The following is a 14,253-nucleotide window of genomic DNA, read 5'->3' on the forward strand; positions in this document are numbered from 1 at the left end:
TCTTCATGTTAAGCATTGGAGAAAACACATACACACACACTTGAAGAGTGTTCAGAGAGGACTAGAGTTTGCTACTACTCTGCACTCTCTGTCAAGGGACCAAAATGTTTTATAATGAAAATATAACCTGTTTATAAAATGCAAATTGTGCTTGTGCAACTGCTATTAGACATATTTGAATGTCTTCCTGTGTATTTGTTTGGGGGGGCGGGGTTGTGTGTGGTATTGTGGCAGGGCAGTCTTGTCTTTGCATGGGAAGGCTTTGGTCCAGTACTCCCCTGATGTGTATTTTCTACCCCACCATTTCTGTGATCCTCTTCCACTGCTCTTCCTCTGTACACCTCATCTCTTGGCTTCAGGTCTTGGTTTTATCCCCCACTCCTCCTCTGGGTACACATGTGTAAACTACATTTTACCCATTGTAAGGTAAATGTGCATCTGTGTATGTGTGTGCACACATTTCATTGTTGTTAGCCTGGCTGACCGTGTACTCCACTTGGCCCAGTATAAATACATCAGTTTTCAGAACTTGCATTTATTAAGTGTGTGTGTGTGTGCGTGCGTGCGCGGGTATAGATGTATAGGTGGGTGTGTGTGTGTGTGTGTGTGTGTGTGTGCGTATGAATCTCACCCTCGCTCTCACTGTCTTTCACACTCTCTCACTTTCTCTTTCCTTCTGTCCAGATATAGTAGAACAGAGGCCAGGGTAGGTGTGAGCAGCTGGCGTACGTGTGTGTGTGGGGAGGGAGTGCAGGGACTGGAGCTCGTGAGACAGAGGTAATCAATAAGACAAGGTTAGCAGAATAAGGGGCAAATGTTTGTTTAATGTGGGTTTGTAATTGGTCACTGACAGAGATGGGTGGGGCCATCAGGGTGGACAGCTGAATAGCGTGTGAAAATTTAGTCCTCGTTTGTTTCTCTGCAAGTCCTGTCCATCATACCATGCGTCTTCGTGTGTGTGTGTGTGTGTGTGTGTGTGTGTGAGCGCGCACGCACATTCCTTGGTGTAATACGAGTATTCCGATTGCGTGGAGCACTGGAACCCATACGAGAGGCTTTGGCCTAAAGCCAGGGCCTAGCCTGCGCTCTGCCAGTAGGCCCAGGCCTCCCGCGCCCAGGCAGCCTACCTGGCACTGCTGGTCTGCTCCAGAAGGGGAATAGCACGAGGGCTCCTAAATCCCAGTGACAGTTTAAACCGTTGACTGTAACTGTAACCTCTTTTGCACTGACTAGTTACTTGTAGATGTTTTAATTTGGTGCTAAATGTGTTTTAGATGGATGTTCATGCGTGTTGGCTGGATGTGTGTTAGCTCGACTTTAATTAGAATCATTTTGAAAGCAGTAGAGTGAAGTAATGGAGTTCAGGTAAAGGTAAAGGAGTTCTTTCACAATTACAGTGCTTGTCTGACAAACCTGGTTGCATCAGACTGTCTGAGTAACCGATGTGGTAAGCCATTACTTCTCAGAATTGAGGGCAACGCCATTTATGGTTCAGGCAGGAATGCTGTAATCCCAGCCATCGGCACAGTCCAATGCAGCAGAGTGAGCAGAAAATGAAAGTGTGGTCATTTTAAGCATTTTGGGTGAATTTATTTATTTATTGTATATTTGGAAATTTCAGGGGGAGGATTTGGTAAGTGAAGTTTATGGGTCTTGCATTGAGAAATGCTGGTCTGGAGTCTTTAACCTACCACATCCTGTACTGGATTCTCTCTCTCTCTCCTCTCTCTCTCTCTCCTCTCTCCTCTCTCTCCTCTCTCTCTCTCTCTCTCTCTCTCTCTCTCTCTCTCTCTCTCTCTCTCTCTCTGTGTGTGTGTGTGTGTGTGTTCTGCTGAGAGTAGCCTGAAGTTCCTCATTGTAGGTGCACTAGCCCTGTTGCTTTGATGCTTTCTCGCTCTGCTAGAGAGAATCCATAGCTGCTCACCACACAGTGCATACATGCATGATTCAAGCACGCTGACAGCCTGGAGTACACTGGGAAGGCTGGGGCTTTCCTCCTGTTGGCTGTCTGTCAGTGTGTCAGATGGGATGTAGAAGGGGTGTGGAAGGGCTACAGTGCAGCACTGAGAAACAGTCCCTCCCTCTCGCCCACCACCAATGTGGAATAGACAGGCATAGCCATGGTGTCCTGTTAATTCTCCAGTCCCTAATCTCTGTCCAGTCAAATGTGGATTGTCTGTAGTCTTTGGATAGACAAAGTCTCACACACGCACACGGTTACCCCTGCTGTGAACCTGTGCACAGCAGCTGGCCCTGTAAGACTTTTCCTTTAATGAAAGCGTGACCGACACACAGACGTTCTGGGCTATCATTTCACCCCACTTTGCCTATTAAACCAACCAGCTAGTGTGATCAGGGTAGAAAAGATCCGGGAATTGAGACCCGACTACTGAGAGATGATCTTTGATCCTTCCCTCCGTCAGCTCCAACCTTTACAAAACGTGATGTAGACCTGCAATGTCCAATTCTTGTCCAATTTGTAGTTGTAGAATACAGAATTGGTATAAGCCAATACCATTTTGTTAGTATTGTGGAAGACATAAAGACTCTGTGTCCACCAAAAGTATTTATAAGCATTCATAAGGTGCTCATAGTTGTTAATTGCCCTGTTTTTAATCTCTGTCTGAGCTCTGAATAGCACATAAATTATTTCAGTCTCCCACCAGAGGGCTGGAGTTAGCGTGCAGGCCAAATGTCAGGCGACAGAATCAAAGCCTGCTAATTATGGTCTTCCGTATTTAATTGAGCTACAAGTGGGAACCATAGTGAGAAAGATGAACACAGAATGTGTGTGTGTGTGTGGGTGGGTGTGTGTGGGTGGGGGCGTGTGTGTTATAAGCCCCCCCAAGCAGTTAAATCACAGATTATTGCACTACATGAGTGTAACTTCAGTTCACATCCCTGTGGCTTTCAGAACGGTGTGCATGATTCCTCTGGTCTCAGTGGTGTGATTATAAAGTATATGTGCGGTATAATGTGGGCCAGAGTGTGTCCCACTTTCTGTCTCTGAAAAACAAATATGCACAGGAGGCCTCGCCTCCCACTGCCAGCAGCTCACTGATGAATTCTGCTGTCACGCTCTAGGTCTCATTTGCCTTTTACGTCTTTCAGATGTCCCCTTTTGATGATTTTAAAAATTAAGAAAATATTTGTATGTAAATATTGAAATATATGCTGCTGAAAGGACCTTTTGATTAAGACAGTGGATTTAAAAAAAAATTGGTGTTGGAGGGTTTTTTTTTCTTTTTCTTTTTTTTCCCGGATTTGTTATTAGCAATGAGCTGATGTCAAATGGGGTTTAGTAGGTTGGGTTGTGGTGTTTAGCATAGGGGCCCTTATGTAGAGTGGGGGTTTAGTGGGTTGTGGTCTTGGCGTATGCTTGATGTCAAGATTTTGTCTGTAGGTTGGGATACAAGCATAGGTTCTGTATACTGAGGTGTTCCTGTAGGGGTTAAGTCCTTCTCCTTTCAGGTTAATTTCCTCTCAGTCCAACTGAGTCAGCCTGCTTCTGCCTGTTACCCTGGTGACAGTGGGTCTTCCTCCTTAACCCCTGACCTTCTTAGTGTTTACTGCTGCTCTCTTACTGGTTCTAGCTTGTTGACCTCAGAGATATCAGCTGATTGTTGGAGTTCTCACCAATCACATTGACTGTACACACACACACACACACACGCACGCGCGCGCGCGCACACATCGATCTCATGAGCAGCCAACCAAATGCTGTAAGACATCTCACACACACATACACGCGTGTGTTATAATCAGTTCACACGATGTGTGGAGTGTCTCTTACGCAAATAGCTCAGACCAGACAGGACGATGACGATAAAGCCTGAGTTAATGTCTCTGCTTGTTCACTCCCCCCCCCCTCTCTCTCTCTCCTCCTTCTGTCTGTCTGACTCTTACCTTCTGTCTGTATCTTTCTTTCTTTCTCTTTCATTTTCTCTCTCTCCTTCTGTCTGTCTGTCTGACTCTCTCTCCTTCTGTCTGTGTCTGTCTCTCTCTCCTTCTCTCTGTCTGGCATTGTCTCTTCTCATCTTTGTCTGTCTCTCTCTCTCCCTCCCTCCCTCTCCTCATCCCTTTCTCTTCATTGTCACAGCTCCTGGGTTTAGCAGACCAAAGACACTGATGTCATGACCCCATTCTTAGGTTTGACTTGGTGTCTTTCTGATGCTGTTCTAGGAACTGTACCATTCTTCTTTTTGTCCTGACTTGACCTCAGAGGTATCTAAAATGCATGCAGTAATGTGGGGTTGTTTTGGGTTTTTTTGTTTTGGGTTTTTGGTGTGTGTTACAAGGCTGTTTGGAGTAAGTGGGTTTAAATGGGGCTGTTCCAGCTTTTCTTTGTTGGTATCCTAGAATTTGCTGTCTGAATTAAGGAGAGGGGGAGGAAGAAGAACAGAAGTAGAGGAGTAGATTGGGAAGAATAAAGATGGTGTGAAAGAGAAGAAAGGAGGATGGGGTAAGATTATGCGCAGCAAGGTGGTCAGATAGGTGGACTTTGGAGCATCTGATTTAGTGATTAGCAGTATTGTGTGTTGTTTGGGTCGGTGTTTTGTGTGTGTGTGTGTGTGTGTGTGTGTGTGTGTGTGTACGTGCATGCGTGTTCAAGCATGCGTTGATACGTGTCTGTGTGTGTGTATGTAGGGTACGGGGGGGCCCTCAGTGTCACTCATCCAGGCAACCCAGCAGTCTCCCACACAGACGTCTAACTCACCCTCTTACGTTTGACCTGAATTCCCTGGGGGGGCAGGGGTGTGTTGGGTAATCTCATTAGTCTGCTGCAGAGCCTTACGGTTTTAAACACATTTTCTCTCCCTCTCTCTCTCTCTCGCTCTGTTTCTCTGTCTCTCTGATCCTCTCTTCCTCTCCACCTGTCTAATTATCACCCTTTCCCCTTGCCAGTGCAAGTTTCTCTCCCTCCCTCTGTCTGTCTGCGCATGTCTCTCTCATAACCTCATAATCAGACCGGGTGTCCTCCCTCTTTACGGCTGTCCGCGTCTGTCTCTCTCCAAATCATACTGGGTGTCCTGATTCATGGCCTTGGCTTTAGCTTGGAGGCATTTAACTGCACACGGGCCTCTGATGTGTCTGTTCCTGGAAATTCTTCGTTTCCCTTCAATAATGTATTTACTATTAACTGGCTGCCTGGCTTGACTCACCCAGGCAACCAAGCGAGTGCTGAGGAGGCTAAAAAAACACGCCACGACCCCGGCACTGCACGGCTCAGACGGCTCTCCTGCTCACGCTCTGTCAGCTAAGCATGTGTCACGACATTTACAAAATTTAGCTGCCGCTTTTTATCCAAAACAACTTACAATTCTGACTGAATACAATTTGAGCAATTGAGGGTTAAGGGTCTTGCTCAGGGGCCCAACAGTGGCAGCTTGGCGGTGGTGAGGCTTGAACTGGCAACCTTCGGTTTACTAGTCGAGTCCACTGAGCTATCTGTTGTTCATAATTCTGCTCTAAACCCAGTGAACTGGACTGCATTCACCTGCAGTGCACAAGCAGGTCATCTTTCTCTCTGGCTTCTAGCAATCATCGGCGTCATCATAATTGTCAATCGTTTGCTTTTGTCTTGAGCACTGTGGCAACCTGAGCTTACCCAGGTTTTGTTATTTGTTTTGTTTTAGCTGAAACCCTCCGTGTTGCCCTCGTCTCATTCGCGCACCCTGTTCAGTCCACTGGTGCGGCCCAGCCAGCTCCGTCTATTCTGCATCCAGCTGGCGTGAGAACGTTAATAACCCTGGCGACAGCTTCCCGGCCTGCTGAACACGTGGAGGCCACTGCTGTGCCCGCAGGGTAGTGTGCCCTTCCAGGAGCTGGTCATGGAGTCAGGCAGGGGGGTGGCGCAAAGAGTCTTACCCAAATCCTACTCCTTCCAGCAGGGTTTGCTTCATCAGCACAAACCCTTTAAGCCGCTCTGCTGCTCCTGCAGGAGGCTTTCTGAGTCCTGAGGGCATGCCTTCCTGCTGCTCCCGCATCGGTTTTGCCGCGTCCGTCCGTGCTTGGCTTTTGGGCTGGTTGTAGACCCGCTGCTGCTTCTAGATCAGTGCTGTGCTTGTTTGATCCAAGGCGAGTTCCACCACGTTGATCTTACGATTAAACGTGGGGCTTTGGCCAAGCCAGCCTGCGCTTGGTGTGGCGCCCACAGGCAGTGCAGGGGCGGGATGTGGGCGGGATCTAAGCACGGGGCTTTGCTAAAGCAATAATGTCTCAAGTGTAGCAGAACACTATCAGCTGTCAGAAGGCTGTCATCATACTGAAAGCAGACAGTAGCAGACTTGGATGGAGCTTTTGGCTGGTTACGCACTCAGCAGTCTGGTAGAATTCCGTTCCCCCCCGATTCCTGACTATGGACATGTCTTTGTGTGACAACTTGGACAATCCCCGCAATGGTACGGAGGAATGACTCTCTACTTGGATTATGTGCTTCAGTTTCATATTGTTTTGACCATGTGTCTTTAATACTGTTACTTAAGCACAAGGAATCTCCTCTGTGTAGCTGTTGTAGTGATCTGTCTGTTTTACTGTAGACCAATTTAATTTTGGAGAAACGAAACGCATGACTAAATTTATTTGTTTGGATTGATTGTCTCCCTGATGAGGCGGTTACTCTTCTACCCTGTGATTCATGGGAAACTAAGCTTTACATCCCACTGTAGAATTTGAAACAAATGTAAACATTTTGCTGTCCTGAAGGAGGGGTGTGTTTCCCCTCCGTGTTCATCATGGAGGTAGGCCACATATAGTGTAGTCAGTGTGTCGGGGATTTGAAAGTTGAGAGCGCTGATGGTCAACTTGCCCCTATTCATCTAACTGCGTTCCCCAAGACAGGAAAATAACTCTCTGTGCACCAGTGCATTCATCTTTGAAGCCTCGTAGATATGATTCAGATCAGTCACATAATTCCCAGTCCGTGATGGGCTTGTGGCACCATTTTAAAAGCGCTAATGTCTTAAAGCCTTTTGCTTTGATGACTAAAGTTTGTTTAGCTTCTTTTTTTCCCCAGGTGTTCACTGTATGAACCGTTTAAAGCGAAGCCGCCGTCAGTAGCTATGTAAAAGCCATTTCTAAAGATATTTATTCTCTGTTTCCAAGCAGATGTCGGAGACTTAAAGGAAGAGTCCCCCACCCACACTTTTTTCCCCTTCATTTCACGTTGGTGCTCCTTTGTCTCCACCACCTGAAGCCCGTGGTGTTTGTTGAAGTCCAGAAGGCTGTTTGATGTGGTGGAGCTGTGTGCGTGCTCCTGGGCCAATCCTCCATCGCGCCCAATGTTTTCCCCTCCAGTGCTGCTTGCTCCCTTTGTTTACAGACACCTTTGAAGATGACTGCTCTCGTGCCAAAGCTAGTCTCTGCAAATCTCCCCAAATGTTCTGAAATAAACTTGAGCAGAAAGTTTTGGGTGCAGTTAAAAAAAACGAGAGAGAGTGAGGGGGGAGGGGGCGCAAAGTTAAGTTTTTTTATTTTAAGAATTCCTAGTGCCCATGGCTGAGCCTGTCTGCTGTGTCTAAGGCACTGTGAAGATGATAGCAACACTTCCATTGCACAGAACACATACATGGTCTGTGAGGTCTTGAATGTCTGTCCAGTGTTTATTACACATCATAGCTAGAGACGCTATGGCAGTACACACACACACACACACACACACACACACACAAAAAAACAACAACTTTGTCTTCTCTTCCCTGTGCTTATCAATTGAAAGAGTGAATTCTGTTGGTTGTGTGTTTTTTGGTGACCACGTGTGCTAAAAGTCACGTGTGCACCTGCTCCCACAGTACAGAGTAAATGTGTTCCAACATGCACTGCCTGCTGAATGAAAGGTGGAGATGTATGGCCTACACACTAACTTCATCCTTCTGTATTAGATTTTTGTGCTGCTTTGAATAAACGTGTCTGCCAAATGAAAGTGTATAGGAGAACACACCCAGCCTGCCTATAGGACAACAGAACTAGTTTATCTATAGGAGAACACACCCAGCCTGCCTATAGGGCAACGGAACTAGATTATCTATAGGAGAACACGCCCAGCCTGGCTGTAGGGCAACAGAACTAGATTACCTATAGGAGAACACGCCCAGCCTGGCTGTAGGGCAACAGAACTAGATTACCTATAGGAGAACACGCCCAGCCTGGCTCTAGGGCAACAGAACTAGTTTATCTATAGGAGAACACGCCCAGCCTGGCTGTAGGGCAACAGAACTAGATTACCTATAGGAGAACACGCCCAGCCTGGCTCTAGGGCAACAGAACTAGTTTATCTATAGGAGAACACGCCCAGCCTGGCTGTAGGGCAACAGAACTAGTTTATCTATAGGAGAACACGCCCAGCCTGGCTGTAGGGCAACAGAACTAGTTTATCTATAGGAGAACACGCCCAGCCTGGCTGTAGGGCAACAGAACTAGTTTATCTATAGGAGAACACGCCCAGCCTGGCTGTAGGGCAACAGACGTATTCTTCTATTCAGTCTTCAAACTCTCACACACACCATAGTGAATAACAGAATCTGTCTGTTCCGTGTGTCTCTGACCCAGTAAAACACTGCTACACAGTCTACGGCACGGACAGAGAAATGGTGACACAAGCCCTGCTAACCTATTTTCTCCTCTAACACACACACAGGCATGCACAGTACAGTGAACACACACACACACACACACACACACACACACACTGGCAGTACACCCCTGATATCCGTGGCAGTTTTTAAATAGTTTATATTCCTATTATAGGACTAGATGTAGTGTTAAAAATGAAGTTGGTTTATGATTTCTAACACTACTGCGGTCACCACAGTGTGTCAGTTCTGTGGGCACCCGCAGACTGGGCGAGGTTTAGTTAGACTGGCATTACACTGGTGACCTGGGTGGACAGAGGTAGGTGGGCACAATGGATTGAGTAGCGCTGAAGGCAGTACTTGCTCTACGTATAGCACAGCGGCCTGGATACACACAATAAACAGATGCTGAACGAACACACACACGCTTGTGCATACTGAGCTTTCTCTGTCAGGGGAAATTTTTTGTTTTGCCGCTCTAATGAAACTTTCATCTGGAATGTTCCTGTTTCTTCCCCAGCCTGTCCAGAAGCTGAACATATAAATGTGTTCCGTCGCTAAGCTGTGTGGAGCATGAATGCCATAAATTGTTTGTAGCTGCAGTATTATTCCAGTGATCAGTGTTCACTTTTCACACAGCCTTGCCATGTGAACTTCCTCCAGGTTTTGACTCACTCTCTCGCGCTCCCCCTCCCCCCCTCTCTTTGTCAGGCGCAGGACTTGAGCGTGATTGAGGAGGTGATCCGTATGCTCCTGGAGATTATAAACTCCTGCCTTTGCAACTCCCTCCATCACAACCCTAACCTGGTCTATGCTCTGCTCTACAAGAGGGAGCTGTTCGAACAGTTCCGCACACACCCATGCTTTCAAGACATCATGCAGAACCTTGACACGGTGAGTGTGTGTGTGTGTGTGAGACAGAGTTTTCATGTCTCTGCCCTTCTGAACTGTATTATTAAATATTGATTTTCCTGAATTGCCTTAAATTTCTTTAATACTTCATTGTAAAATTCTAAGCAGTGTGTCTTCCAAACCAAGGCAATGGAAATGGTCCCAGTCATGAATTCTTTGCATATTGGACATGTCCCCGTATGATACCCCACATTATTTAAGAGATATGAGCAATATATGTGAGTGGTTTTTGGGGCATAAACATGATGGTTTGCTCATTTATTTTGAATTCAGCTTTAGTTGTTTGGACTGAGTTAGCTAGGACGCTTCTCATAAATGAAAGGCATTAGTAGCTTTGTGAAAATGGACCGTTTGTTTGAAGGAGCGTTCTACCTGGTCATGGCTTCAGACCACAGCAATAATGTTCATATTAGATAATGTAAGTAGTCTTGGATTTAGCACCTTATAGCAATTGCGCATTCTGCCAGTTCCTGCCCAGTGGGAGTGTCATTGGCATTCTACACAGCTGGAAAGGTGTGTGGTTTTGTTCAGTACGTTCGTATTTCAGCCTAAATCCTGTCACGTCACAGAACGTGAATAAACGTTTAAAGAGTTATCATGAAAGGCTTAGAGGCGGGAGGCAGACGCCGGTTTAGGTGAAGTTCAGATCACGTCCCGCTGCCCCTGAGAGGAGGCAGGCTTCAGGCTGGAAGGGCCTGGAACTGTTGGCTCAGTAAATTTCTTTCTGCACATGAAACAATTCTTTGCAGACTGGCTGGTTTTCATTGTTGGAAATGCATTGTGCCAGGTTTATAAAAATTATATTTAAAAAAAAAAATGAGATTAAGGATTACAGTATTTTTAAGTATTTTAACACTTTGTATGTGCTAGTGTATCACGTAGAACCTGGCTTCACATGTCCAGTAGCAGGAAGGCGCGCGCAGTGTGGTTAATTAGTAAAATGATCAAACAAAATGGATGATTGCTCCAGATATTAGTATGAAGAGCAAACGAGAGTCTGTGTCTGGTTTTTTTTAGCTGTGCAGGGATACAGAATGTTTGGAAACAAGTAATAGAAATTCTAAAATTCTTTCCATAGGAAAACGAGTCTGCCACAAATGGTATATTTAAGGTCTTTTTCTGAAGACCCTATTCCTTAAGAACCATGAAAGAACACTGATAGATCTGTCTAATTCGTGCAAAATGCCTGATTAGTGTATATTGGAGGAATAGGTGTGTTTGTTCAGTGAAGGCATGGCTAAAGGTCATTTTGTTTAATGTTGGAAAAAATAACAATAAATAACAATGTACAATAAAACAGCTTGCTTTGCCATAAAATGTGGGGTATGTTTTAGAAAGAAACAGATGAGTCAGAACCTTGACATTTCTCTTAAGAATGAATAGATACATACACATGTTTATAATGTGTGTGTAATGTATACATGTGTATATGCAAATATTTGTACATGTAGGTGATGGACTTTTTATACCAGTAGGTGGTGAGATGGAGGGAAGTTTTAGGGAAGGTGTGAGATGTTCCCTTGTTAATTGAAGTGAATGTGACCTGTAAAACCTCAGTAAAAACAAACTTCCTGGTGTCCTGAAAATTCCTGCTGTCCACAGCACTGCCTGATTAGAAAAATACAAATCCTCCAAACAACATATTGATCGGTGCACTGGTATAGGTCCCTGCTCTGTGTTGGGTTTAGACACTGTTTCTGGCAGGTGAATTTTTGGTTTTCACAAGGTTTACTGCCTCAGTTTTTTCTAGATCGTTGTCAGATGTTTATATGGTATAGTGAAGTACAGAAGTTTTTTTTTTTTTGTTTTTGTTTTTTTTTACTTTTTATTGACAAATGTATCCAGTTTAAGCAAAGACTTTTTTAAGACAGCTGCAATTATCCTGAGCATGCTGGATATGAGCTTCTGGGCAAAATCTTGACTGATGGCAGCCCATTCTTGCCTAATCAGTGCTTGGAGTTGATCACAGTTTCTGTGTTTTTGTTCGTCCACCCTCTTTTTGAGGATTGACCACAGGTTCTCAATGGGATTGAGATCTGGGGAGTTTCCTGGCCATGGACCCAAAATGTCAATGTTTTGCTCACAGAGCTACTTCTGCCTTGTAACATGGTGCTCCCTCATGCTGGAAAAAGCATTGTTCATCACAAAATTGCTCTTGGATCGTAGGGAGACGTTGCTCTTGGAGGATGTTTTGATCCCATTCCTTATTCATGGCAGTGTTCAGGCAAAGTTTTGAGCAAACCCACTCGCTTGGATGAGAAGCAACCCCACACATGAATAGTCTCAGGATGCCTCACTGTTGGTATGACACAGGACTCATGGTAGCGCTCACCTTTTCTTCTCCGGACAATCATTTGTCCAGATGTCCCAAACAGTCTGAAGGGGGCTTCATCAGAGAAAATAACTTTACCCCAATCCTCTGCAGTCTAGTCCCTATACTTCCTACAGAATGTCAGTCTGTCCTTGATGTTTTTCTTGGAGAGAAGTGGCTTCTTTACTGCCCTTCTTGACATCAAGCCATCCTTCAAAAGCCTTTGTCTCAGATGCACTCACACCTGCCTTTTGCCGTTCCTGAGCAAGCTCTGCACTGGTGGTGTCCCAACACCGTAGCTGCATCCTTTTTAGGAGATGGTCCTGGTGTTTGCTTTCTCGGGCGCCCTGAAGCCTTCTTCACTGCAATTGAGCCTCTCTCCTTCAAGTTCTTGGTGATTGGATAAATGGTCACTTTTAGGTGCTATCTTACAAGCAGCAATGTCCTTGCCTGTGAATCCCTTTTGATGCGATGCAATGATGACGGCACATTTCCTTGGAGGTAACCATGGTTAACAGAAGAAAACTTCAAGCACCACCACCCTTTTAAAGCAAACAGTCTGCTCTTCTAATAAGCATGTCACAGTGATATCAGCTGCCTTGTCATCGTTAACACTGAAAAGTGATTTTTGAGGTAGGGCTGAAATGCAGTTGCTAATTTTCATGGCAAGGAATGACTTTGCAATTAACTGCAATTCACCTGATCACTCTTCACAAACTAGAGTTAATGCAAATTGCCAAAATTTATGATGGTCTCAAAGCTTTTGGCCACGACTGTAGGTGCTTGTGTTTCTGGCGGTTGTTCGGTGCGCTGGTGTAGGTGCCGCTCTGTGCTGCCGTCGGGTTTATACGTTGTGTTTCTGGCAGGTCATCGGCTTCTTCAGTCAGCGGCTGGAGCAGGCCGGAACAGACCTCTCAGTGGAAAGAGTTCAAGAGGTCATCAAGAAAGGGGCAGCAGCCCTACCTAAAGAGCGCCTGAAGGTACAGTACACACACACACACACACACACACACACACTTGCACATGAGCAAACATGTTTGCGAAGCACACAAACACACAATTCAGCATGACCTGACCACTGTCCCAGCACCCTCGGATTGACCTCGGTGACCTTTTCCCTGTGACGAAACCAAAATGCACGTATTTGTGTGGAAGCAATGAGGTGGTGAAGGGGAGAGAGTGAAGTCATAGTCACTGAAACAGAACTACGTACGTCACGTCTTTTTCTAACGTCTCTGTATGTCTAAAATGACGTGTAAAATGGAGTTTAACATGCTTGAGTTGAGATTTTGCTGCTTGTGTAAATGATTGGCATATCGGTGACAGCTGAATATGTAAGATGGTCTTTGAGCTAAAAATATTACAGATGAAAACCAGACTGCGCCAGGTCACCGCACTGCTACTGCTGATCTGTTAGTTCCACCTCTCATTTCTAAGCAGTGCCCTTCTCCCACCTTAGAAAACAGCAGGCCAGCAGTAAAATATGGGCTGGTTGGAGTGTCTAGCTCACACAAAACGCTGCAGTGCTGAACTCCATGTGGGTTACACCACACACGGGACAGATGAGTGGTATCGGGTAGGGTGTAAATTCTGTATTCACTCAACATAAGTAGTGTGGTACCTGTTAGCCCACTGAAAACCTGTGTGGGAACATGGTGCTGGTTTGGGTTTCTGGCCTTCCCCTGGGGACAGAGAGAGAAGGAGAGGAAGAAAGAAAAAGATGGAAAGAACTTGAGAGGAAGAGCCAGAAGGAGTGTGTGTAGGTCAGGCCTAATCTTCATCATCACTAAAGGCTTCTTCATGGCCATTCATCACCATTCTATAACACACACGCGCACGCATACACACACACACACACACACACACACACAATGACATCCCAAGGAGAGCCCTGGCAATGTACACGAGTAAATTTATGGCACATGTGTCGTTGGCGCTCACTCCCTTCCCACAATCCCCGTGTGCTGCACATAAATCAGTTGCTGAATATCTAGTGTGTGTCGCAGGACTCTGTGACAGCACTCTCCTAATTGCACGTTCCATCACATGCTTCATGGCTCAGGTGTCACATGTGTGCATCCATCTTTTTCATCGCTTAACGGATGGGGTCAAGGCAAGATGGGTTTTCTTTTCTTTTTTTTTACTGTCTGCAGCACTTTTTCCTCAAACCCCCCCCCCCCCCCCCCCCCCAGGCCTGTGCAAGTGTGCGTGGGCGAGGAGACGGAGGTGGTGTAGCAGTCTGCTTCTTCGGTCTTCAGAGACTGTGATTTTTCTGTTGGAGGGAGAGCCAGGTGTTTGTGTGGAACTCTCTCCATCTCCGGAAGGTTCTTCCCCACTAAGAAACAGCATCAAACTGCTGGACGTGTGTGTGTGGGGGGGGGGGGGGGGGGGGGGGGGCTCTGATCCGCACGCGCTCAGGTGGTGGGCTGGAACCGTGCAGCTCTGAGTCGTGAGCCATGG

At 46.0% G+C, this 14,253-nt stretch overlaps 1 protein-coding gene across 2 annotated transcripts in view; it reads left to right on the forward strand.

Moving 5' to 3' along the window:
• The window catches only part of dym (dymeclin), a 56,832-nt gene that overhangs the window by 35,792 nt on the left and 6,787 nt on the right, over nucleotides 1-14,253 (forward strand). For both annotated transcript variants that reach the window (XM_035527043.1, XM_035527042.1), the window contains 2 exons: nucleotides 9,282-9,464; nucleotides 12,660-12,773. In XM_035527043.1, coding sequence (XP_035382936.1) covers nucleotides 9,282-9,464; nucleotides 12,660-12,773 — 297 coding nt within the window. The remainder of the gene's footprint in view (nucleotides 1-9,281; nucleotides 9,465-12,659; nucleotides 12,774-14,253) is intronic.

Source organism: Electrophorus electricus, chromosome 6 (genome assembly GCF_013358815.1).
Source record: "Electrophorus electricus isolate fEleEle1 chromosome 6, fEleEle1.pri, whole genome shotgun sequence".
Taxonomy (NCBI): domain Eukaryota; kingdom Metazoa; phylum Chordata; class Actinopteri; order Gymnotiformes; family Gymnotidae; genus Electrophorus; species Electrophorus electricus.